Source organism: Salvelinus namaycush, chromosome 7 (assembly GCF_016432855.1).
Source record: "Salvelinus namaycush isolate Seneca chromosome 7, SaNama_1.0, whole genome shotgun sequence".
Taxonomy (NCBI): Eukaryota; Metazoa; Chordata; class Actinopteri; order Salmoniformes; family Salmonidae; genus Salvelinus; species Salvelinus namaycush.
This window is the reverse complement of record NC_052313.1, coordinates 34,129,191-34,156,756: the sequence shown is the minus strand read 5'-3', so window position 1 is coordinate 34,156,756 and position 27,566 is coordinate 34,129,191. Positions and strand designations below refer to the sequence as shown.

At 42.4% G+C, this 27,566-nt stretch overlaps 1 protein-coding gene across 1 annotated transcript in view; it reads right to left on the bottom strand.

Moving 5' to 3' along the window:
- LOC120051193 (rho GTPase-activating protein 12-like) overlaps positions 1 to 27,566 on the bottom strand; it is an 88,491-nt gene that overhangs the window by 8,552 nt on the left and 52,373 nt on the right. Inside the window, exons 3-11 of the mRNA XM_038997922.1 lie at positions 17,340 to 17,612; positions 13,046 to 13,189; positions 8,699 to 8,779; positions 7,595 to 7,717; positions 6,377 to 6,454; positions 4,587 to 4,648; positions 4,217 to 4,298; positions 2,885 to 3,088; positions 2,560 to 2,662 (exon numbers count right to left, since the gene is read on the bottom strand). Coding sequence (XP_038853850.1) covers positions 2,560 to 2,662; positions 2,885 to 3,088; positions 4,217 to 4,298; positions 4,587 to 4,648; positions 6,377 to 6,454; positions 7,595 to 7,717; positions 8,699 to 8,779; positions 13,046 to 13,189; positions 17,340 to 17,612 — 1,150 coding nt within the window. The remainder of the gene's footprint in view (positions 1 to 2,559; positions 2,663 to 2,884; positions 3,089 to 4,216; positions 4,299 to 4,586; positions 4,649 to 6,376; positions 6,455 to 7,594; positions 7,718 to 8,698; positions 8,780 to 13,045; positions 13,190 to 17,339; positions 17,613 to 27,566) is intronic.

Here is a 27,566-nt window from a genome sequence, read left to right as displayed (position 1 = left end):
GTCACAAGCAAAGCACCCCCACACCATCACACCTCCTCCATGCTTCATGGTAGGAACCTCACATGCAGAGATAATCTGTACGCCTACTCTGCGTCTCACAAAGACATGGCGGTTGGAACCAAAAATCTTATATTTGGACTCATCAGACGGAAGGACAGATTTCCACTGGTCTAATGTCCATTGCTCTAACGTCCAAGTCTCCTCTTCTTATTGGTGTCCTTTAGTAGTGGTTTCTTTGCAGCAATTTGACCATGAAGGCCTAATTCACACAGTCTCCTCTGAACAGTTGATGTTGAGATGTGTCTGTTACTTGAACTCTGAAGAATTTATTTGGGCTGCAATTTCTGAGGCTGGTAACTCTAATGAACTTATCTACTGTAGCAGAGGTAACTTTGGGTCTTCCTTTCCTGTGGCGGTCCTCATGAGAGCCAGTTTCATCATAGCGCTTGATGGTTTTTGCCACTGCACTTGAAGAAACTTTAAAAGTTCTTGAAATGTTCCATATTGACTGATCATCATGTCTTAAAGTAATGATGGATTGTCGTTCTATTTGCTTATTTGAGCGGTTCTTGCCATAATATGTACTTGTTCTTTTACCAAATAGGGCTATCTTCTGTATACCACCCCTACCTTGTCACAACACAACTGATTGGTTCAAACACATTAAGGAAATAAATTACACAAATTAAACTTTTATCAAGGCACACTTGTTAATTGAAATGTATTCCAGGTGACTACCTCATAAAGCTGGTTGAGAGAATACCAAAAGTGTGCAAAGCTGTAATCAAGGCAAAGGTTGGCTACTTTGAAGAATCTCAAACATATCGATTGATTTGTTTAACACTTTTTTGGTTACTACATGATTCCAGATGTGTTATTTCATAGTTTTGATAAATAAAAACCGTGGAATGAGTAGGTGTGTCCAAACTTTTGACTGGTACTGTATATAAGAATACTATTATATAATAATTATTTGTCCATGCAAATTCCTAATTCAGCCTACACAGATATTGCACATTACATACAAAACAAACAGACACACACAATCAGAGAGAGAGACTAGATGGTGCCGCAAAGTATTGGCAAAGTAGTATAGGTTGCACCTCCATTACTTGGTCACGTCATTGCCATTGTTATCAACGTTCCACAGACGCCGCAGCCACATTAATGTCCAAAAGTAGAACAGGGGCTAATGACTGTTTCGCCCAGTGATGTAGTTGAGTCACTGAACCTTGATTCCCCTGCGCTCGAGTCCAAGTCAGAATCACCAATGCTCAAGTCACGAATCGAGTCACGAGTCCCAATTTCTAAAGTCCGCGTCCCAGTGCTCGAGTCCTGGTCCAAGTGCTCAAGTCTGATCCACATTAAACTCAAAATAAAGTTATTTACCCAGATATAGCATAGTGGCAAGAGGAATTTAGTCAATAAATGTTTTGCTCTCTCTTTTCCTTAGTTTCTGTGCCACCAAATGTTTGCATATAGGCTACTGGTAATGTTACCATGGCCACATTCAGTTAAAAAACATTCTTGAACGTTGCAGATAGGAATTCCATGAACAGAGCCAACATTATTCCTTATTCAACGTATCAGAGTTTGTTCTACATAGCCTATTTCTTTCTGAACATTCCAGAATGTTGCAGCCAGCTGAACGCGCCCCAGGTTGTTAGCTTTCGGTAGCTAATGAGGTAACATGACTGAACAAGGTGTAGCCTAAACAATGGTTAACGGTCAGGTCCGCAAGTAGCCTAGTTTTAGAACGGCCTGTGATATGCTTTATGAATGTAAAATCCGCCAATGCACGATAGAAGAAAAAAAACCTTAGCGCCATGGGTCATGTCTTTGCAACGATAGCCTAAGGGCTTGAATCAAGCCATTTTCTGTGAGGAAAAGAGGGAGAAGTGGGAGGGTTGAGTGAGACTACAAATTCAAAGACAGCCTACTTTTCCAGAGCCTAATCATGGGAGAGAAAAACATAGCTAGACTGTTGTTTTACTATTAAACTCAAATGCTGCTATTGTTTTTAATTTTGTTAAGCAGCTTGTGTTTCTTAACCAGGCACAGGGTAGCTAACTAGAAGGCTGGTAGTGACTGGTTAGCTACAGGGAAGCAAGAGAGTTGCCTGCGCAATGTGTATAATCTGAGGCGGAGCCGGTCTGCCCACACTCATCGGTTGCTCCCCCGCAACTCACCAGCTATGACCTTTCCTTCCCAATGCTGAACAGAATTGCGCTGCACATCTATGCTGCTAATATTAATTGTGCTTATCACTGAAAAGCTCTCAATCTCTCTAAAAACTATTGTCCAGTCCATTTAGTAGTCAGAGGTAATTTTGTCTCATCTCGTTTTAGTCAACTGAAATGAAAATACATTTTTGTTTGGTTATAGTTCTTCCTGGGTCTAATTATGAATATTTCAGTCACTTTTTGTTGACAAAACTAACACTGACGCACGCGTGAGCGCGACACACACACACACACACACACACACACACACACACACACACACACACACACACACACACACACACACACACACACACAGTGTATTTAGTCAAGGAACCTCTGTTTTTCTTGGAGTCTCTGTGGTCTTTCTCCTTGTCTTGTTTTTCTGCACCGGGGGACTCAGGCATGTCCTCATCTAAGGCTTCATCTGACTCCCATGCCTGTCCACATACACAAACACCACAAGTTATTCAAATCAGCCTGGATCACCTCTGCCGTGAAAGGGAGTGGTACTGAACAGATTACAGATACATTCATACATTTCAGAAGCCTCTCGTTGTGGATGTTGACAAACCTAACTTGTACTTTACAGAGGTGTGGTACCGTAACTACTATGTTGAGAACTGAGAAGATAGATAGGCTGAGAAGAGCGGTCCACTCACATGTGTACTGATGGTGTCCGTCAGGACTCGGTACCAGTCATTGATGACGCTGTCGATCTCTGATTGGATCAGCAGCTCCGTCCCCTGACGGGTCTTCAGCTCAATGACGTGCTTCTTGCTGGACTTATCCTTCGAGGCCCAATCAACTGACCCCCCTCTGAGATCCACAGTGAATTCCGGCTTCGACTGGTTACCGCCAAACTTCTACAAGGAAATCAACATTCAGACAATCAATCAGATAAGAGCTGGTTTTCCAGCTCAAGGATAGTAATAGTGGTAAATCTTTCATGAGTACTTTTCCCACCGTTATTATTACAAGTTGCATTAAAAACAACAAAAGCAGTGTTAGGTTACAAGTTACTGTGTTATAGTTATACATGAGTTATTAAGTGCTAGGTTTACTTGAAGATAAACACAGATTATCATATTCACACCACTGTGTTACAAGCTGGATATTTAGTACTATATTATTATGAAGTTAAATTGTTATCACATTTTTTAAAGCACTGTATTATTGTACGCATTTTTACACCACCTTTATCTAAGGAACAGCTCCTCTATTTTCTTTTTCATATATTGTTTTAAAAATAGAAACTCAATCATGTATTGTTCATTCTTTGGAACACTCTTTTAGTTTTTACAAACATCCCCTCTCAGGCAAACTGGGGAAACCAATCAAGACGATTCAATCTTCATATCATGATATCAGGAAAAATAATCCAGAGGGAGCGCATGCCTGAAACTCAAAGTTCCCTCCCAACCCCTTGGTCACCCAATCAGATGAGGTTATGGGCAGCAGGCAGGGGATAGGACAATGTGAGCATGATGGAGAGGCAGAGGGACAAATGGGAGACATGCACAGGGACAGAGGAGACATACAGTGGCAGCCTTGGAACGCTCATGGACAGAATGGTCATAGGAGACAGCTGGGCGAGGCTTGACCGAACGCTTCCAGTTGGCCAGCAGAGTGAGCAGCAGCTCAGGGATGGAGCCACTACGGTAGTAGGACTTCGGACGAGGAGAGGAAAGAGGAGAGGAGGAAGGAGAAGTAAGAGGGAGGGAAGGATGGCAAATGAGAAATAATGAGTCACAGACTGATGAAAGAGAAAACAGGAAGAGGTATGGTGTACTACTACTAAATGGAGATAGACAGCCAGCCAGGTAGTTCTTAGGCACTACCACCCTCCTTTTGAGGTAAAAAGAATCCTGCAGGTTATTGGAAAAGTAGGGGAGGCAATTAGCTCAAATGTATTTATTTTTTAATCCAAAAATGTACTTCAACTGTACAAACTCTGCCACATTCTGTCACCCAAGATGGTTCTTAGTACGTACCCAGCTGGTCCCACTCCCCTGTCCTTTAGTGAAGAGCAGCGAGGAGCCCTGTAGCACTGTCCACGACGACGTCCAGTTCTTTCTGTTTGAACCATTTCACAACACAACCATTTATCAAGCATCAACTACTTCACAACACAGCCCTTTATTAACCATCAACCAAGTCAGAACACAACTATTTATCAACCACGTCCCAACACAACCATTTATCAACCATCAGTCTGTCCATTATTTCAACAAAGAATCAATAAAAAAAAATATATTTATTATTTTGTTTGTATGATTCTGTATTATCCTCCAATTTCCTCATACGAGAAAGATAACATTTTCTAATCTAATCTATAAGATCTTTTTAATGTATCTTCTCTACCTGACTTTTTTGCCATTCTCAGTTATTTTGGTGACGTTGAGGACTCCACACTTCTCAGAGGGCTGTAGAGAGAAATAGACAGGAGACAAACACAGTCAGACCCAGGTAGTACAAACACACCACACACATACTGCAAAAAAAAGTGAAATCTAAGCAAGTATATTATTATATTATATTATTATTATTATATTATATTATATTAATTAACTTAAAATGTTGTTTTTTTCGTACCAAGCTAATTTATCTAATGTCATTGGCAGATCATTTTGCTTATTTTAACATAACAAATATTTAATAAAAGTAATTTATCTTATTTCAAGATATTTTTTGTCTTAAGGTAAAATATCTTGAAATAAGAATAAAATAAACGTATTAAGATTTTTTTGTAGGTAAATACATATAGATTTTTATTTATTTAACTAGGCAAGTCAGTTAGAATTTAAGAACAAACTCTTGTTTACAATGACGGCCTACCCCGGCCAAACCCAGACAACGCTGGGTCAATTGAGCGCCGCTCAATCACGGCCGGATGTGATACAGCCTGGATTCGAACCAGGCTTGTGACACCTCTTGCACTGAAATGCAGTGTCTTATACCGCTGCGCCACCCGGGAGCCCAAATCTGCCAATATCTACCAATGACGTTACATAATTTAGCTTGGTTTAAAAAAAAGACATATACACACACACATACATACAAATTATAATAATAATAATCTTAAGTGAATTATCACTCAATATAAGATATTTTTTTTAGGCTTACTTACATTTCAGTTTTTGCAGTGCGCAAACACACACACACACACACACACACGCACACACACACACACACACACACACACACGCACACACACAGCAGGGGAGAGGGAAAACAGCCAGCGGCGGGTGAGATACAGAAAAAGAATAACAATATAATAAGGCTTGTGCCTTGAGCACACACTAACACAAACATACACTGAGTGTACAAAACATTAGGAACACCTTCCTCATATTGAGTTACAGCCCCTTTTGTCATCAGAACATCCTCAATTCGTTGGGGCATGGACTCTACAAGGTGTCAATAGCGTTCCACAGTTGTGTCAAGTTAGCTGGATGTCCTTTAGGTAGTGGACCACTCTTGATACACAAGGAAAACTGTTGAGCGTGAAAAACCCAGCTGCGTTGCCGTTCTTGGCACACTCAAACCGGTGCACCTGGCACCTACTACCATACCCAATTCAAAAGGCACTTCAATCTTTTGTCTTGCCCATTCACCCTCTGAATGGCACACATACACAATCCATGTCTCAATTGTCTTTAACCTGTCTCCTACCCTTCATCTACACTGATTGAAGTGGATTTAACAAGTGACATCAATAAAGGACACCTGGTCAGTCTATGTCATGGAAAGAGTGGGTGTTCCTAATGTTTTGTACATTCAGTGTATGTACTCGCACACACAAAAAGTGCTAGAGGAAATGTGGTAGGGAAAGGGGTGACAGACGTCGTTCCTTCTACCGGCAGTAGAGAGTGGTATGACACAGACACAAACTACTGATTCAAACAGTCTGTGATCAGTGGTCCCACAAGGTGAAAGACATTACCCTAACAGAGAAACATTCACCATAAACTAAACTATTGGACAGTAGAATGGACATTGGCTATGGTAGCAGATAGGGGAAACAGAAAGGACACATGCAGGAGAGAAAGAAAGATAGATGCAGATGATAGAGGATGAGGGGTAAAAGCAATGCATAGTGAGAGAGGAGATGGATGTTGCATGTTGTGGAGCGAAAGCTTGGGAATACTGACGATTGAGGGGTGCTTGGGAGATGAGGGGCAGGAGTCAAAGTCAGGAGAACTCGGCTTGGGGACTGTAGGCCCACACTCCTACACAATGATACAGACACAATGATAAAGAACAAGGTCAACATGATGATGATGGAAACTAGAGAAGATAAGCGGAAGATTATGGTTAGATTTATGGTTAGTTAGTCAGGAAGAGAAAATTAATCAAGGATCTGGAGCAGAAATCCTTCATAGTACTTGGGTACTTAAGGCGGGGTATCTGACTTCAAATTGCCAATACAACTACTGTAGGTTATTGTGAAGTGCGCATGTTAACTAATAAGTAAAGAGGTGTGTTTGTTTAAAGGCTTTTTTGCACTTTCACATAATAGTCCAAGTTATTCTCTAAAATATTTGGTTTGACACACACAGACAGAGAACAACAGAGCACATTTGATTGAGTAAGGGAAATTTAATTTCGTGAGAACCTCATACTCTGCATTTCTGGTTTAAATCAGCAATGGGTAGGTATCTGATCGTTTACACTCTGGATTGGTGGAGGCGTGAGAGCGGGGGATACTGACTTTACTGCGGAAAAGAGAGTGACAAACTCTCCCCATGTGATGGCCAGAGCCAAAGTGCCTGAGTTTTTAAAAAAGAGAACTGTAACAGAAATAAGTTCAAGTACTAAGGCTGCATCTGATTCACTTATCCAGGTACAATTGAATCAACGGACTAGTCCCAAAGACAATGCTTTAAACGCATGGTTTAGCCCACATCGCGTGTGACAGGGATTTGTCAATGAGAGGAGTAGCTAGTGGATTACCTCGTATGACTCTTATCCTCTTCACGCCCACACAGAATTAATATAACTCACTGAGACCCAAGCAAGGCCAAGACCATGCAAAGGGACAACATACTGGCCAGACTGACCACCTGCTGTGCTGACCAGACAAACAACTGACCAGATGGCTAAGATAGTGTTCAAGAACACTCTTACAGAGCAGCGTCAAACTTATTTACAGCATCAAAACAAGTGGTAACTGGTGACAACCAGGGATGGTGTCAGTTACATTCAATTCGGTCAATTAATTGAAAAGCATTGGAATTTCAGTTTACTTCTGTAATTGACTAAATTAAAATGGAATTGACCCGAACCCTAGTGTTGACAGGAGTAAACAGAGTTGCCGATATAACTGGAATGTAGGATACACACAGAGAGAGCATATGGTCTTACAGTACCTTGTCGTTGAGGTCTAGTACGTAGGTGCTGTGTCTCCACTTGGTCAGGACAATGGGGTCTGACTGTTTCCTCTCCAGGCTACGACTCTTGGGGGGATCACCTGGCTGAGGGGACACATTGTACTGGATGGAGGGAGGGAGCAAGGCAGTGAGAGGGAGGGTGAGAGAAAGGGAGTGAGAAAAAGAGAGCAAAGGGGAGGGCAGTGAAGAAAGTCAGAGGAGGGGAGAGAGAAAGAGGGTGGGCGAGGGGGACAGAAAGAGGTCCAGGTTTAACTCGTTATCCACTGATAACAACACCAACAGAGTAAAGGTCCTAGAAGAGGCGTGGCTTGGCATGTATCCAGTATCTCTTATTCATACCGCTCCTTTGATGGCCCAGCGTATCATCAGTCACCCATCAGTAGGACCCCTTTCAGAGAGACGGAGCCCCCCACTGGTGTCTTCTTCAAGGGTTGCTAAAGGATACCACCACACCCAGCCTATCTACGTGTATGTCTGCCTGCATCCCTGCGTGTGTCCACTCAGCCCGCCGGTTGGCCAGCCAAATGAAAGCTAATGCCTATTCTCTACCCGTCTGATCTCCGCTTAACCAACAAGATTACAGGAGAGAAACTAGCCACTAAGTCACTTTCAGGTACATTAGGGCACAAACTCCAGACCAGTTAAGGTGAAAAGACAAAGACGGATGTTTAGATCGCAGAGGAGGAAATAGACTGACGCACCAAGAAATGTGCTACAAGGTAGTGGTGTCATACGAGGCAAAACCAAAATCAAGGAAGAATCTCAATTGCATAGTCCTAGCGTCCTCTCTCCTCACCTCTTTCTCAAAACCCATCCAATGAGAAAGCCAGAGGTCCCTCCCCTCTGGCCTTCTCCTCCAATGGGTTTTGAGAAGGAGGCGAGGAGAAAGGACGTGAGGAGTATGCAATTGAGATTCTCCCCAATTGGATGATCTCTAGTAGAAGTAATTCTAGGACGAACCCTCACTTACACTTAAGTACATTTTTTTCTTAGTCATGCATTGATGCCAATGATTCAATGTATGTGGAAGTTTGGAATTGGCCCATACAAATAAATTAAAGACATTAAAATGTGTTGACTTACTTTGGGTAGTTCCCATTCAGACCTGGAGCCGTCTGAGCTGTAGTAGTACGGCCTCCCCTGCTTGTCCACGTGCTTTATCCACTGCAAACACAAACTCTAATGAGCACTGAACACAGTTTCAAAACTCACATGGACAATAATACACCGTAAAATACAGAGCAATGATGACCGGAAAATGGATTATAGATGGCAGAAAGTTTCAAATAAAGTAGTAAAGAAATGTTCTCTCGGTCAAGTAGGAGAAAACAACAACCCAACATCCCCACAGTCAGTCCTCCCATTGGTATGTGTGGGATAACGCACAGTATTAAATAGAGCCAAAACTACATGGAGCTCTCTGCAACACCAAATAACTCAAGCTCGCAATAAAACCAGATTTAAAAAAATGATAAAAGAACACCACACAAAGCGGACTGTGAAGAGACAGCAATTATATACAGTACCAGTCAAAAGTTTGGACACACCTACTCATTCAAGGGTTTTTCTTTATTTTTACATTGTAGAATAATAGTGAAGACATCAAAATTATGACATAACATATGGAATCATGTAGTAACCAAAAAAGTGTTCAACAAATCAAAATACATTTTAGATTTTAGTAGCCACCCTTTGCCTTGACAGCTTTGCACACTCTTGAAATTCTCTCAACCAGCTTCATGAGGAATGAAGTCTTGAAGGAGTTCCCACGTATGCTGAGGACTTGTTGGCTGCTTTTCCTTCACTCTGCGGTCCAACTCATCCCAAACCATCTCAATTGGGTTGAGGTCGGGTGAGTGTGGAGGCCAGGTCATCTGACGCAGCACTCCATCACTCTCCTTGGTCGAATAGCCCTTACACAGCCTGGAGGTGTGTTATGGGTCATTGTCCTGTTGAAAAACAAATTATAGTCCCACTAAACCCAAACCAGATGGGATGGTGTATCGCTGAAGAATGCTGTGGTAGCCATGATGGTTAAGTGTGCCTTGAATTCATGCTTCACGGTGGGAACCACACATGCGCAGATCATCCGTTCACCTACTCTGCGTCTCACAAAGATACAGAGGTTGGAACCAAAAATCTTACATTAGACCAAAGGACAGATTCTCACTCATTAGACCAAAGGACAGATTTCCACCGGTGTAATGTCCATTGCTCGTGTTTCTTGGCCCAAGCAAGTCTCTTCTTCTTATTGATGTCTTTTAGTATTGGTTTCTTTGCAGAAATTCGGGCTCCCGAGTGGCGCAACGGTCTATGGCACTGCATCTCAGTGCAAGAAGTACCTGGTTCGAATCCAAGCTGCATCATATCCTGCCGTGATTGGGAGTCCCATAGGGCGGCGCACAATTGGCCCAGCGTCATCCGGGTATGGCTGGGGTAGGCCGTCATTGTAAATAAGAATTTGTTCTTAACTGACTTGCCTGGTTAAATAAAAAAATACAATTTGACCATGAAGACCTGAATCACGCGGTCTCCTCTGAACAGTTGATGTTGAGATGTGTATGTTACCTGAACTGTATGAAGCATTTATTTGGGCTGCAATCTGAGTTGCAGTTAACTCTAATGAACGTATCTCTGGGTCTTCCTTTCCTGTGGCAGTCCTCACGAGAGCCAATTTCAGCATAGCGCTTGATGGTTTTTGCGACTGCACTTGAAAATGTTCAAAGTTCTTTCAATTTTCTGGATTGACTGTCATTACTTATTTGAGCTGTTCTTGCTATAATATGGACTTGGTCTTTTACCAGATAGGGGGGTATACAGAAGATTGCCCTACCATGTCACAACACAACCTGATTTTGCTCAAACAGTATTGAAGAAGGACAGAAATTCCACAAATTAACAAGGCACATCTGTTAATTGAAATGCATTCCAGGTGTAAGAATATTTTAAGATAATATACAACGCAGAGGACGACAGGTCAATAGGGAATTAACAATCAATGGAAATTGTGGTTTTTCAGTTCAACATCTGGTTAGAATCTGTCTAGGCGTTTCAGTCCTTGTGTGGCAAGATCTCATTGGTCTGAATCGTCTATCCAAAAACAGGATACTTGTTATTTGGCCATTGGCACAATTTTACTGCAAGAAATTGTAATTGGTCAACCACAGGCTAGGTTTGAGGGTTATAAATTACATCCTGTCATTTTGTTCTGTGGAGAATCACTGAGAACAGGGAAGAATGAACATCTACCTTCCAGCATAACATCTATGATTTGTTCTCTTTGAATAAACCTATTTTTATCACCCTGATTTGCTTTGGGGTCTGTGTTATTGAAAAATAACATCAACTGCTAACACAGGTGACTACCTCATGAAGCTGGTTGAGAGAATGACAAGAGTGTGCAAAGCTGTCATTAAGGCAAAGGGTGGCTACTTTGAATAATCTCAAATATAACACAGTTGAAGTCGGAAGTTTACATACACTCAGGTTGGAGTCATTAAAACTCGTTTTTCAACCACTCCACACATTTCTTGTTAACAAACTATAGTTTTGGCAAGTCGGTTAGAACATCTACTTTGTGCATGACAAGTACTTTTTCCAACAATTCTTTACAGACAGATTATTTCACTTATAATTCACTGTATCACAATTCCAGTGGGTCAGAAGTTTACATACACTAAGTTGACTGTGCCTTTAAACAGCTTGGAAAATTCCAGAAAATTATGTCATGGCTTTAGAAGCTTCTGATAGGCTAATTGACATCATTTGAGTTAATTTGAGGTGTACCTGTGGATGCATTTCAAGGCCTACCTTCCAACCCAGTGCCTCTTTGCTTGACATCATGAGAAAATCAAAATAAATCAGCCAAGACCTCAGAAAAAAAAATTGTTGACCTCCACAAGTCTGGTTCATCCTTGGGAGTAATTTCCAAATGCCTGAAGACACCACGTTCATCTGTACAAACAATAGTACGCAAGTATAAACACCATGGGACCACGCAGCCGTCATACCAATCAGGAAGGAGACGTGTTCTCTCCTAGAGATGAAAGTACTTTGGTGTGAAAAGTGCAAATCAATCCCAGAACAAAAGCAAAGGAACTTGTGAAGATGCTGGAGGAAACGGGTACAAAAGTATCTATATCCACGAGTCCCATAACGACATAACCTGAAAGGCCGCTCAGCAAGGAAGAAGCCACTGCTCCAAAACCACCATAAAAAAGCCAGACTACGGTTTGAAACTGCACGAGGACAAAGACTGTACTTTTTGAAGAAATGTCCTCTGGTCTGATGAAACAAAAATAGAACTATTTGGCCATATTGACCATTGTTATGTTAGGATGAAAAAGTGGGAGGCTAGCAAGCCGAAGAACACCATCCCAACCGTGAAGCACGGGGGTGGCAGCATCATGTTGTGGGGTTTCTGGTGCACTTCACAAAATAGATGGCATCATGAGGCAGGAAAATTGTGTATATATTGAAGCAACATCTTAAGACATCAGTCAAGAAGTTAAAGCTTGGTCGCAAATGGGTCTTCCAAATGGACAATGACCCCAAGCATACTTCCAAAGTTGTGTCAAAATGGCTTAATAGACAACATTGTCAAGCTATTGGTGTGGCCATCACAAAGCCCTGACCTCAATCCTATAGAACATTTGTGGGCAGAACTGAAAAAGCGTGTGCGTGCAAGGAGGCCTACAAACCTGACCCCGTTACACCAGCTCTGTCAGGAGGAATGGGAATGGGCCAAAATTTACGCAACTTATTGTGGGAAGCTTGTGGAAGGTTAAACAATTTAAAGGCAATGCTACCAAATACGCTGGGAATGTGATGAAAGAAATAAAAGCTGAAATATTGTATTTATTTATTTTATTTTAGGGAATTCTTACTAGGATTAAATGTCAGGAATTGTGAAAAACGGAGTTTAAATGTATTTGGCTAAGGTGTATGTAAACCTCCGACTTCAAATTTATATTTTGATTTGTTTAACACTTTTTTGGTTACTACATTCCATTTGTGTTATTTCATAGTTTTGATGTCTTCACTATACACTACAATGTATGAAAATAAAGAACACTCTGGAATGAGTAGGTGTGTCCAAACTTTTGACTGGTACTGTATATCTTCTATTGTAATTTGCACTGTACTATATATTAGACTTAGATTGTGTGTATGTATTGATATGTAGGCTGTGTGTGCTGTTTTAAATGTATGCATTTCAGTCCTTGACTAATAATGTCCTATACTATATATTATGTCATGTTTTATGTGGACCTCAGGAAGAGTAGCTGATGCTTTTACAGCAGCTAATGGGGATCCTTATAAATACCAAATACCCTCCCCCATTAACCCATGATAACAACCTTAGCCTTGGAAGGAGTGACAGGGAAATGGAGAGAGTGAAACCAAAGGAGGAGAGGAGAGCCCCAGTACCTTCTCATGAGTGTGTTCACAGACATAGAGGGTGTGTCCGTGTTCATCCAGTTCCTCTGACCAGCCTCTAGGGGGAGATCCAGACTGACTGTCTGACTGACTGGAGTATGTGCTGCTGTGACAGTTCTCCTCGGAAGACAGGGGCTGCATGGGGGGGGGGGGGGGGGGGGGGGGGGGGCAGCAGGGAGGGGGGAGAAAAGGGTGAGAAAGAGAGAGAAAGAGACCATTGTGATTTTGGGAGAACAGAGAGGTTTTTTCAGAGTCATATGTAGATCGATCGATTGATTGAAAGGAAGGGGGGATACCTTGTCAGTTGTCCAACAATGTATGCAACTGAAATGTGTCTTCCGCATTTAACCCAACCCCTCTGAATCAGAGAGGTGCGGGGGGCTGCCTTAATCATCCATGTCTTCGGCCCCCCGGGGAACAGTGGGTTAACTGCATTGCTCATGGGCAGAACGACCTATTTTTACCTTGTCAGCTCTGGGATTCAATCCAGCAACCTTCCGGTTACTGGCCCGACGCTCAGTTGCTCGTTTTGCCTTTAGAATAGTAAGTAGTGAATGATCAATGATACAGCTGTAGAGTGGCCAAGTATCTATAATAACAACCTTAATTGAAAAAGGAAAATGCCTTCCCAGGAAAAGGAGTAATTGGTCAACTATGGATATTTGTGTTTATTTCCCAGCATTTCATGTGGCAAGTTGGAAACAAAGTACTCAATCTGATAGTTCCTCCCTGGTTGCAATACACAACCACCTCATGGGGGCAGTGTTGTAGCACTAACACTTCATGAAATCCAAACTAAGGACACTCTTACGGACTTCGGTCTCATTTTACTACCTGACCAGGAAATATTTCCACTCATCAAAATAACATCAACTTGTTTCCTCCCTGCCCTCAGTTACCACAACACAACTTTTACAGTTATATGGAAATCGACTATTCGTCTATATGCCTCTACAAATACAGTACTTAATGCTTCCCATGGTAGTAAAGACGTAACTACTGCCATGCAGAGTAGATACAGGATGCGTTTCAAATGGCATCCTATTCCCTATTTAGTGCACTACTTTTAAAACGGCCCTGGTCAAAAGTTATGCACTAAATAAGGAATAGGGTGCCATTTGGGACGTACACCCTCTTTGCTTCAGTCAGCCGTGGCATTACATCTGATGAATCATAAATATTTGGTCTAACTGGTACTTAAATATAGTACAGCTACAGCCTGAAACCTACTTCAGTCCTGGCCTGGTTTCATTTAACACAGTCACACTCTCACCTGTTACAGAAACACAGGGAGAGAGATGTAATAGGATCTGGACTACCACTGGGCCAGACCAGACCAATCACCAGACCACTACCTTGACCCTCAACACCTGAACCCGGGACCCACAGCCACCTTTCAGAGCAGTTGGTTTGTTTCCATATTGAATTTTAAAAGCCTGTTATTAAATGAAGTGTACTCTAATATAGACCATATGGAGAATTCAGTAAATCTGAATTTTTATATGAATAAAGGCTTGCTAAAGTGCCAAAATTCAGCATTTTGACATGTCCCTGTCAACCTTTTGTAAATTCTAGGGAGATTTCAACCCACTTAATCCAAATTTCTCCAAGTTTCACCATTATTGTAAAAGCCTAGTCATTACTGAAGATGATTATTTATATTGATGTGATTAGTGATGCATTTACGTCTGTCCATCATTTTAAAGCCAACCCTGTTATGCAAACAACTTACCCCTTTAAGATAATGGACCATTACACCAAGTTAAATTATTCACAGCAGGTGACATCGTTTGGGTCTTCTGAACAGCATGGTGGAAAAGGAATTAAGTCTTCTCTGTCTTTTTGGCCTACAGTACAGTGCCTTCCGAAAGTATTTACACCCCTCGACTTTTGCCACATTTTGTTGAGTTACAGCCTGAAATGAAATTGAGATTTTGTGACACTGGCACACAGTACCCCATAATGTCAAAGTGGAATCATGTTTTTTGAAATTAATTTAAAATGAAAAGCTGAAATGTCTTGAGTCAATTTGTATTTAACCCCTTTTTTTATGGCAAGCTTAAATAAGTTCAGGAGTCAAGATTTGATTAAAAAGTCACATAATAATTTGCATGGACTTACAATTATTTTTGAATGACTACCTCATCTCTGTACCCCACACATACAATTATCTGTAAGGTCCCTCAGTTGAGCAGTGAATTTCAAACACAGATTCAAACACAAAGACCAGGGAGGTTTTTCAATGCCTTGCAAAGAAGGGCACCTATTGGTAGAAGGTTAAAAAAAGAAGCAGACATTGAATATCCCTTTGAGCATGGTGAAGTTATTAATTACACTTGGTGTATCAATGGTGTATCAATACACCCATTCACTACAAAGATACAGGCATCCTTCCTAACTCAGTTGCCGGAGAGGAAGGAAACCGCTCAGGGATTTCACCATGAGGCCAATGGTGACTTTAAAAAACAGTTACAGAGTTTAATGACTGTGATAGGAGAAAACTGATGATGGATCAACAACATAGTAGTTACTCCACAATACTTACCTAAATTAAAGTGTAAAAAAGCAAAAAAAGTAAATCTGCAAAAAATGTGGCAAAGAAATTACCTTTGTCCTGAACACAAAGCGTTGTGTTTTGTTGGATTTCCCCCTAACATATCACTGAGAACCATTTTTCATATTTTCAATAACGGTGGTGGCTGCATCATGTTATAGGTATGCTTGTCATCGGCAAGGACTAAGGAGTTTTTCTTGGGATAAAATTAAACAAGAGCTGAGCACAGGCAAAATCCTAGAGGAGAATCTGGTTCAGTCTGCTTTCCAGACACTAGGAGACAAATTCACCTTTCAGCAGGACTATAACCTAAAACACAAGCCAAATATACACTGGAGTTGCTTACCAAGATGACATTGAATGTTCCTGAGTGACCTAGTTACAGTTTTGACTTTAATCTGCCTAAAAAAATCTGTTAGCAAGCCCTGAAAATGGCTCTCTGGGAATGATCAACAACCAACTTGAAAGAGCTTGAAGAACTTTAAAAAGAATAATATGCAAATATTGTACAATCCAGGTGTGCAAAGCTCTTAGAGACCTACCCAGAAAGACTCACAGCTGTAATCGATGCCAAAGGTGATTCTAACATGTATTGACTCAGCGGGTTAAATACTTATGTAATGAAGATGTTTTTTATTTTTCATATTTATTTTTTTACAAATGTTTAGATTTTTATTGTGTAGATCATTGACAAAAACTTACAATTACATTTATTTTAATCCCACTTTGTAACACAACAAATGGTGGAACAAGTCACTTTCTGAAGGCACTGTAATTTATAATTGTTTTATCATCTTTGACTGATGTGGTCGAGCTCAACATGTCAACCCTGTTTGCTCAATTAATGTTATGAACATTTTTATTTGATTGAACTTTCATTATGTGTGGAACATATGTATAATTCTTAATTTCATGAACACCAGGTGATGACATGCGCTTCACCACATGAGGAGTAATGTTCGATCTTCACCTAAAACCTCAACTCTGTTAGCATCAACTCTGTTAGCATCAACTCTGTCAGCATCAACTCTGTCAGCATCAACTCTGTCAGCATCAACTCTGTCAGCATCAACTCTGTCAGCATCAACTCTGTCAGCATCAACTCTGTCAGCATCAACTCTGTCAGCATCAACTCTGTCAGCATCAACTCTGTTAGCATCAACTCTGTTAGCATCAACTCTGTTAGCATCAACCCTGTTCGTAACTTTATCAGTTCGATATTATACTGTATGAGTTTACTGAACAAGGGATACTTGCTCAATGAGAAAATGTGGGATTTATCTCATGCTTTTAAATAATAATTAGGTTACATACAGTAAGTGTCCGTAACAGGGTTGACAGACAGTGTGGTACAAATGCAGATAAAATGCTCTTAGTTCACAAGATTTTATTGCCTGAGATGGGAAAAGGTGTTTTTCCGTAGGCTAAACATATCCTCCATGCAATTGAATGTAATTTTAAAGTTAATTTCTTAAAAGTTTGCATGTACAAAAGGTACCCATTGTGTGGAACGACCCAGATGTTGTCACATTAGGATACAGATAGATTAGGTAGACTGTAAATCAGTGGCAGGGGTCAACATGCTGGGTTAAACTTTCTCAGTTGGATCCAAACCAAACTATCTTCCCTCTTTACTTACAGCTCAGCTTCTGCTCAGACTGTATCTACAACATGACGGTCAATGGAATATGGATCTGTTTTGTTGGAGTGCACAGGGGGTGTGTTACCTACCTCCATCTCTCCCATGCCATGGGGGTCTCCTCGACTACTACTGGTACTGCCACTAGCATCCCGTGCACGGGGCGGTTTCCACGTGCGCTCCCCGGTGGCTCTGTTATAGTAGAAGTGTCTACCGGTGAGGTCCTTGTGGGTCTCCCAGTCCCCAAGGATGTGCAGTGGGGTGCCGGAGGGGAGGGGGGGCAGGCTGGACTGGGAGATCTTCAGCTCCTGGAGGTTGGTGTAGATAGGGGACTCGGGCCGGCCTTGCCCTATCGGAGACGTTGTCTGGAGAGGGGGGAGAGAGGGGAGAGGTTAGTCTCTTGTGAAAAACTAACAGAGTAGCATGGCCAGCATCCACTGACCAGAGAGGTTACATTTATGGAGAACTATGGAGGTTCATTACAGAGCGGAGAAAGAGAGGGCAGTTTTAGATGAGGGATAGAGAATAAATAGAGAGAAGGAGAGGTTAACCCTGAGATAGCTATGGAGTACAGAAAGAGGAAGGAGTGGAGAGGGTAGATTCAGAGCACAGATACAGTGATGTAAGTCTGCAAGGCAGGAAAGAGAAGGAGGATGGGTAGCTTTGGCAATCAGACATGTGGTAAGGATGGACGTTGCAACATGCTGTATCCATCTGTTTCTAGCCCAGTGTCAGAACGAAAGATGCTGCATGGTATCCTATATACTTCAACTGTTGTCAAGCTAACCTTTTTCTGAGGCCGGTCAAATGCGTTATTTTGTTGCAAAATCCATACAAACACTGTGCATCAACATGACTTTTTCATCACATTCAAAATAAAAACAGAATAAGATTAAATATTTAGCATTATTGGACATTGATTGCCCATAATTGGGTTAAATACAATGCTCACATTAGGAGAGAATGATTTATAGAAGAGAAAGCAGAGGATGATGATCATAGGAACTGGAAATGAAGGGGTGTTGAAAAGAGGAAGTGTTTAGACAGATAGGAAACCCTCCTAGTGCTCTGTGTCTTATCACTCAAGTAGCCAAGAGTCTGCGGTGATATCAACTGTCAATCTCTAAACCAAAGTACCTACTGATAACGGAGTAGAGACAAACAAACCTCTCAGCCAGCAAGTTCTACAAAAGGTTCTAACCTGGAATTTAAAAAGTTTAAACAATAACGAAACAGGGGATTCCAGGCTACAAAACTTTAACTACCTCAGACTGTAAAAATTGGACACACAAATGAGGCTATAGTTCATGACAAGAAATGACAAGAAGAAACGAAAAGACAGCATAACAGTGCTGGTGACCCTGTATTTTGAAAAAACGTGCAGAAAGCAAAATGCCAGTGTATTTAGTGTGAGTGGGAAACAGAGTTGGTTTTGTAAACAGTTTAACATGCCACTCTGTCTGGCCCATACATCAAACACAGTCAGCGAGTTTTGGTTTCCAAGACTACGGAGAATCCAAATGTACCACTGCAGAATAATATTTAGATTTTGGAGTTCGATAGTGAGGTGGAGGTACAGTAGTGGTAGCCAGACTGTTGTCTCTGTTTTGGGCCCAGGGTCAAACTAACATTGTGTAAAGTGGTATTCACAGAAGTCGTCGCTAGACCTCGATAGAAAACCACCTGAAAACTTGAGCTGCATTTGATTTAGTATGTACTGCACAATGGAACCAATAGAATAATCCCAAAAGTGCAAACTCCAAGATAAATCAAGCACACCTCAAATACATACAATAGGCCAACAGACTATCACAGCTTATTGTGAAATAGACACAAATTACTTATTCGAAATAAATTCGTGACAGGCACACGAAAAAGTAGTACACGATTTTCATCACAACGCATTTCATGTTTATTACACGATTTTCTTTCTTCATAACACATTTGTGAGTGGGGAAAGCTGCCATTACCGTCAACATCACTCGCCAACGTACAATCATTTGACAATAAATTAGACGAGGTACGATGACGAATATCTTACCAACGGGACATCAAAAACTGTCACATCTTATGTTTCACGGAATCGTGGCTGAATGATGACGTGGATATTCAGCTAGCAGGATATACGCTGCAACGGCAAGATAGAACAGCACACTCCAGTAAGACGGGGGGGGGGGGGGGTCTGTGCATATTTGTTAACAACAGCTGGTGCACAAAATCTAAGGAAGTCTCTAGATTTTGCTCGCCTAAAGTGGAGTATCTTATGATAAACTGTAGACCACACTATTTGCCAAGAGAGTTTTCATCTATACTTTTCGTGGCTGTTTATTTACCACCAGACAGACAGACGCTGGCACTAAGACCGCACTCAGTCAGCTGTATAAGGAAATAAGCAAACAGCAAACCGCTCACCGAGAGGCGGCACTCCTAGTGGCAGGAGACTTTAATGCAGGGAAACTTAAATCAGTTCTACCTAATTTCTATCAACATGTTAAATGCGCAACCAGAGGGGGAAAAAAATTCTAGATCACCTTTACTCCACACACAGAGACGCGTACAAAGCTCTCCCTTGCCCTCCATTTGGCAAATCTGACCACAATTCTATCCTCCTGCTTCCTGCTTAGAAGCAAAAATGAAAGCAGGAAGCACCGGTGACTCGATCTATAAAAAAGTGGTCAGATGAAGCAGAGGCTAAACTACAGGACTGTTTTGCTATCACAGACTGAAACATGTTCTGGGATTCTTCCGATTGCATTGAGGAGTACACCACATCAGTCACTGGCTTCATCAATAAGTGCATCGAGGACGTCGTCCCCACAGTGACTGTACGTACATACCCCAACCAGAAGCCATGGATTACAGGCAACAATCGCACTGAGCTAAAGGGTAGAGCTGCCGCTTTCAAGGTGCGGGACTCTAACCCGGAAGCTTATAAGAAATCCTGCGATGCCCTCCAACGAAACATCAAACAGGCAAAGCGCCAATACAGGGCTAAGATTGAATCATACTACACCGGCCCCGACGCTTATCTTATGTAGCAGTGCTTGCAAACTATTACAGACTACAAAGGGAAGCACAGCCGCGAGCTGCCCAGTGACACAAGCCTACCAGACGAGCTAAATCACTTCTATGCTCGCTTCGAGGCAAGCAACACTGAGGCATGCACGAGAGCATCAGCTGTTCTGGACGACTGTGTGATCACACTCTCCGCAGCCGACGTGAGTAAGACCTTTAAACAGGTCAACATTCACAAGGCCGCGGGGCCAGATGGATTACCAGGACGTGTGCTCCGGGCATGTGCTGACTAACTGGCAGGTGTCTTCACTGACATTTTCAACATGTCCCTGATTGAGTCTGTAATACCAACATGTTTCAAGCAGACCATCATAGTCCCTGTGCCCAAGAACACTAAGGCTACCTGCCTAAATGACTACAGAACCGAAGCACTCACATCCGTAGTCATGAAGTTCTTTGAAAGGCTGGTAATGGCTCACAACACCATTATCCCAGAAACCCTAGACCCACTCCAATTTGCATACCGCCCCAACAGATCCAGATGATGCAATCTATTGCACTCCACACTGCCCTTTCCAACATGGACAAAAGGGACACCTACATGAGAATGCTAGTCATTGACTACAGCTCAGCGTTCAACACCATAGTACCCCCAAAGCTCATCACTAAGCTAAGGATCCTGGGACTAAACACCTCCCTCTGCAACGGGATCCTGGACTTCCTGACGGGCCGCCCCAGCTGTTGAGGGTAGGTAGCAACACATCTGCCACGCTGATCCTCAACAGTGGAGCGTGCTCAGTCCCCTCCTGTACTCCCTGTTCACCCATGACTGCATGGCCAGGCACAACTCCAACACCATCATTAAGTTTGCAGACGACACAACAGTGGTAGGCCTGATCACTGACAACGACGAGACAGCCTATAGGGAGGAGGTCAGAGACCTGGCCGGGTGGTGCCAGAATAACAACCTATCCCTCAACATAACCAAGACTAAGAAAGATGATTGTGGACTACAGGAAAAGGAGGACCGAGCACACCCCCCATTCTCATCGACAGGGCTGTAGTGGAGCAGGTTGAGAGCTTCAAGTTCCTTGGTCTCTACATCACCAACAAACTAGAATGGTCCAAACACACCAAGACAGTCGGTGAAGAGGGCACGACAAAGCCTATTCCACCTCAGGAAATGAAAAGATTTGGCATGGGTCCTCAGAAGGTGCTACAGCTGCAACATCGAGAGCATCCTGACTGGTTGCATCACTACCTGGTACGGCAACTGCTCGGCCTCCAACCGCAAGGCACTACATAGGGTAGTGTGTACGACCCAGTACATCACTGGGGCTAAGCTGCCTGCCATCCAGGACCTCTATACCAGGCGGTGTCAGAGGAAGGCCCTAAAAATTGTCAAAGACCCCAGTCACCCCAGTCATAGACTGTTCTCTCTACTACCGCATGGCAAGAGGTACCAGAGCTTTTACCTCCAAGCCATAAGACTCCTGAACAGGTAATCAAATTTCTACCCAGACTATTTGCATTGTCCCCCCCAACCCCTCTTTGACGCTGCTGCTACTCTGTTTATTATATATGCATAATCACTAACTATACATTCATGTACATGCTACCTCAATTAGCCCAACTAACCAGTGCCCCCGCACATTGGCTACCCGGACTATCTGCATTGTGTCCCACCACCCACCAACCCCTCTTTTACGCTACTGCTACTCTCTGTTTATCATAAATGCAGTCACTTTAACCGTACATACTACCTCAATTAGCCCGACTAACCGGTGCCTGTTTATAGCCTCGCTACTGTATATAGCCACGCTACTGTTATTTTTCACTGTTTTTTATTTCTTTACTATTGTTCACCTAATCCCTATTTTTTACTTAAAAATTGCACTGTTGGTTAGGGCCTGTAAGTAAGCACTGTTGTATTCGGCGCACGTGACAAATAAACTTCGATTTGATTTAAATTCCAAGTTGTCGTGGCTAACGTTAGCTATGCTAGCTAGATGGCTAACCGTTAGCTACGCTAGAGGTTAAGGTTAGGGTAAGAGTTACTTAACATGCAAAGTTGCAAAGTATCTCAAAAGTACTAAGTAGTTGCAAAGTAGCTAATTAGCAAAAATGATAAAGCTATCCATGATGAGATTCGAACACATTCACATTATACACCCACCTATCCTCCCCGACCAACCAACATCCCTCCCTCCTATCGTTTCTGTCTGAAGTAACCTACTGTCTTTATCTGTAATTGAAATGCACTGTATACAAAATTGTGTACTGGTCACGAAAAAAAGTAATTTTTCTTGTGCCTGTCACAAATTTCCAATAAGCAATGTGTGTCTATTTCACAATAATCTGTGATACTGGGTTGAATAGGCCTATGTATTTGGACCCAGGTCTGCACCTGGCCATTGCTGATTCACCATATAGCTCTCAGTGTCATAGCCTGTCTGCCTAGTTCCGTATTTTCTTTGTATGGAAGACAAGACAAGCGGAGCCGGGCAGGTGAGGAATTCTAGAGGAAATGCAACAGAACAGTGGGGGGGAGGCAGTTTGAGTAAAACACCAGACAGTACAGCCAGACAGACATTCTCTAGCATGGAAACAGATGGGGATTCCTGCTGGGCCTGGAATAACAGTAATATACTCCAAAATAATGATTTAATATCCTGTAGAGCTGTGTTGGAATAGAGTGAAGTTTGCAGTGCATGTGAGTGTCTGTTTGCGTGTGTGTGTGTGTGTGTGTGTGTGTGTGTGTGCAGCAGGAAAGGCCCTGTTGTTTGTCCATGGTTATCAAGTGTTCTGACTGTGGCTTTGGTAAAAGACATGGGCAGCTGGGAGTGAATACACTGAAGGCGGCTCTTTAGGCAAAATGTCTGTGTATGATTCTAGTGAAGTACGGTGAAAATCATTTACAAATTGAAAAATGAATCTTTTGTGTAGGGACCTATTATATTTTCTACAGCTGGGTGTCAATCACAGAGCCCTAAGGCTCAGATAAAAGTAAGGCAACATGTACATGGAAGCTCAGCTGTCAATGGCTAAACTCAGCAGGGGAACTGAGAATGAGAATTGGCATGATCTGTTATAAATGATAAGAAGAGCGTATGTAAATCTGACAAAAGTGATATGCCATACTCAAAGGAAAGGTTAGATGGTCAAAATGACTGGCAACACAAACTGTAGTGTTTCCTGAGAAGGCAATTGTTTTAGTGCTCACTGGCATCTATCATATCATTGTGATTCCTATAAGCAGTGTATTCCTCTCCTCCTCAACATTTTGAGTTTATATGATCCAGTCCACATCAGCAGGGAACGACTCCAGAAATGTACTTAACAGTACACACACACACACACACACACACACACACACACACACACACACACACACACACACACACACACACACACACACACACACACACACACACACACACACACACACACACACACACACACACACACTGAGAAGAGGTTTCTTTCTAGTGCCTTAAAGCTTAGCAGTACACTCAGAAACAGACTGACTACAGTGAGAGCCAAGAGAAACGAGGTGCCCTCATTTGCTAAATGGGATGGACTGTATGAAATAAGAGTTAAATAAAGTTTTGTTTGACGTTTTTAGCTCCCCTACACAGTGCTGAAACAGGCCATTTAAGACAAAGTCAAGAAGATACTTTATGAAGCAACAGCCTGTTTAGTTTACTTATAAACAGGCAAACATTTTCAACATACATTTTAAAGAATAAGCTGAAAGTATATATATATATATATCAAGTACAAGTATCACCTACTATGTCACTACTAAGTCAAACTAAAGACCTCCCACATCAGATAGCTAAATCTGCTTCAGTCCGTCACCTTATATCCCGGGCTGCAGACAAACACATCATCATCCTCGTCCTCTGTCCTGCCGTAGCCTTTAAACGTACTGAAGCGGCTCATGGCTGACGGATTGCAGCGTTAGATATCTCAAAAGAGTGATCCCCTGGGCTATCCCTCTCTTTTCCTGGACTACTCCTCTCGTCTTATCTGTCTGTCCCTATCCCACTGTTTCTCTACTTCAGTCTCTCTCTATCAGTCTATTCCCAAAAGGTAGAGAGAAACTTGAGATACTGGCTATGGGTCAGAGAGCCAGAGGAAATAAGATATCACTCCCTCTGCCAGACGAATATACATGATCGCACGCACGCACGTGCGCACACACACACACAACAGGAAGTGGTAGTGAGAGGTCCCTCCCCCAGGGTTTTCACTGTCACAGACAGCGATTGTGTGTGTGTGTGTGTGTACGCACACACGCATGTGTATGCCTGTGTGTGTGTGCATGCATGCTTGCTCCTCTGTCTTTGTGTATGGGTGCGCCTGTGTGTGTGTGTGTGTGTGTGTGTGTGTGTGTGTGTGTGTGTGTGTGTGTGTGTGTGTCTGCGCGTGACCCTGACCGCATGTGCATGGTGTTTGTGTGTAAAGTCAAACAAGGTCTCTATACCCTGACGTTGGGTCACAATGAGCCCAGAGCAGTCACAATGTTGAGTGTTGACAGGTGAACTAGCCGTAAGGGGAGTGCTAAGGACAGACGGGAGTGTGAGCCATGCATAGATCCTATATTTATACTGCTCTATACATTCACAGAACTGTGATAGAAGCAACATAGAGCTGCTATTGCCCAGTCAGCCACTCAGTCAGCCCAGCATGATCTCATCTATAGAGCTACTACTAGTAGTTCAGCCCATTAAGAGAGAAACTTGACAACATTCAGTCAGTTAACCTGAAGTAGCCGAACTGTTCAGTCCCTGGTGTATAGTAAGATTATGCCCCCTAGTGACGGGATCAAGGCAACTACAATAATTGATGAACACCACCAAACATCAGAATCTCTATCATCTATGAGGAAGACAATCCACCCGTTTCCTTATGAACCACATTCAAGGTAGCCAAGCCAAGTGTCACTGTTGTGTTCTGCATGTGGACTACCAGTCAAAAGTTTTAGAACACCTCAAGGGTGTTGCTTAATTATTATTATTATTATTATTATTTATTTTTTTACAATGTTCTATATTGTAGAATAATAGTGAAGACATCAAAACGTTGAAATAACACATTGAATCATGTAGCGGACTAAACAGTGTTAAACATTCAAAATATATGTTATATGTGAGATTCTTCAAATAGCCACCCTTTGCCTTGATGACAGCTTTGCACACTCTTGGCATTCTCTCAACCGGCTTCAATTAAGGTGTGCCTTGTTAAAAGTTAATTTGTGGAATTTCTTTCCTTGTTAATGGGTTTGAGCCAAGTAGTTGTGTTGAGACAGGGTAGGGGTGGTATACAGAAGATAGCCCTATTTGGTAAAAGAACAAGTCCATATTATGGCAAGAACAGCTCAAATAAGGAAAGAGAAACGAAAGTCCATCATCACTTTAAGACATGAAGGTCAGTCAATGCGGAACATTTCAAGAACTTTGAAAGTTTCTTCAAGTGCAGTTGCAAAAACCATCAAGCGCTATGATGAAACTGGCTCTCATGAGGACGGCCACAGGAAAGGAAGACCCAGAGTTACCTCTGCTGCAGAGGATAAGTTCATTAGAGTTACCAGCCTCAGAAATTGCAGCCCAAATAACTGCTTCACAGAATTCAAGTGTCACACATCTCAACATCAACTGTTCAGAGGAGACTGTGTGAATCAGGCCTTCATGGTCGAATTGCTGCAAAGAAACCACTACTAAAGGACACCAATAACAAGAAGAGACTTGCTTGGGCCAAGAAACACGAGCAATGGACATTAGACCAGTGGAAATTTGTCCTTTGGTCTGGAGTCAAAACTGGAGATTTTTGGTTCCAACCGCCGTGTCTTTGTGAGACATGGTGCGGATGATCTCCGCATGTGTATTTCCCACCGTAAAGCATGGAGGAGGAGGTGTTATGCTGTGGGGGTGCTTTGCTGGTGACACTGATTTATTTAGAATTCAAGGCACACTTAACCAGCACGGCAACCACTGCATTCTGCAGTGATACGCCATCCCATCTGGTTTGGGCTTAGTGGGACTATCATTTTTGTTTCAACAGGACAATGACCCAACACACCTCCAGGCTGTGTAAGGAATATTTGACCAAGAAGAAGAGTGATGGTGCTGCATCAGATGACCTGGCCTCCACAATCACCGGACCTCAACCCAATTGAGATGGTTTGGAAGGAGTTGGACCGCAGAGAGAAGGAAAAGCAGCCAACAAGTGCTCAACATATGTGGGAACCCCTTCAAGACTGTTGGAAAAGCATTCCAGTTGAAGCTGGTTGAGAGAATACCAGGAGTGTACAAAGCTGTCATCAAGGAAAAGGGTGGCTATTTGAAGAATCTCAAATATAAAATATATTTTGATTTGTTGAACACTTTTTCGGTTACTACATAATTCCATATGTGTTATTTCATAGTTTTTATGTCTTCACTATTATTCTACAATGTAGAAAATAGTACAAATAAAGAAAAACCTTTGACTGGTAGTGTACATATTCAGAGTTAGCTTCTCTAACAGCTTTTTTGAGACCTGGCTCCCTCCAAGCTAGATTAATATAGAATGTATGAGATGTGTCAGACAGCAGGTGTGGAAATAGAATGGGGTCCACGGCAGTAAGGTAATTACTGCTCAAGGGACCTGGTTGGGGGGGGGGGGGGGTACTATAAACTGGAAGGGTGGGTTGACTGTTGGAGAGTTGAGCTATTGAATGCAGAGTGGTCTTGCCTTGTCTGTCCACCAGCCCAGGCAGACCCTGATAAATGAGTTCTCCACTCTGGGTGAGTAACAGTAACGGCCCAGTAGCAGATTAGAATGCATTTATGCATCCCTGTAGCAGACTGTGGCTGCATTCCAAATGGTACCCTATTCCTTTTACAGTGCACTACTTTTGAGCAGGTCCTTCTGTGCTCTGGTCAAAAGTAGTGCACTATGTAGGGAATATGGTGCCATTTGTGACTTTAGCTAGGTGCACCTGGGAGGAGATACGGGGATAATTAAAAAATTCTGAGTTAGGGGGTTAATTGAGAATTTGGCAGAGGTTAAACATAGGTAATTGCCTTGCATGTTGCAATATGGTACACTACATGACCAAACGTATGTGGACACCTGCTCGTCGAACACCGCATTCCAAAATCATGGGTATTAATATTGAGTTGGTCCCCCCTCTGCTGCTACAACAGCCTCCACTCTTCTGGGAAGGCTTTCCACTAGATGTTGGAACATTGCTGCGGGGACTTGCTTCTATTCAGCCACAAGAGCATTACTGAGGTTGGCCTCTGATGTTGGGCGAC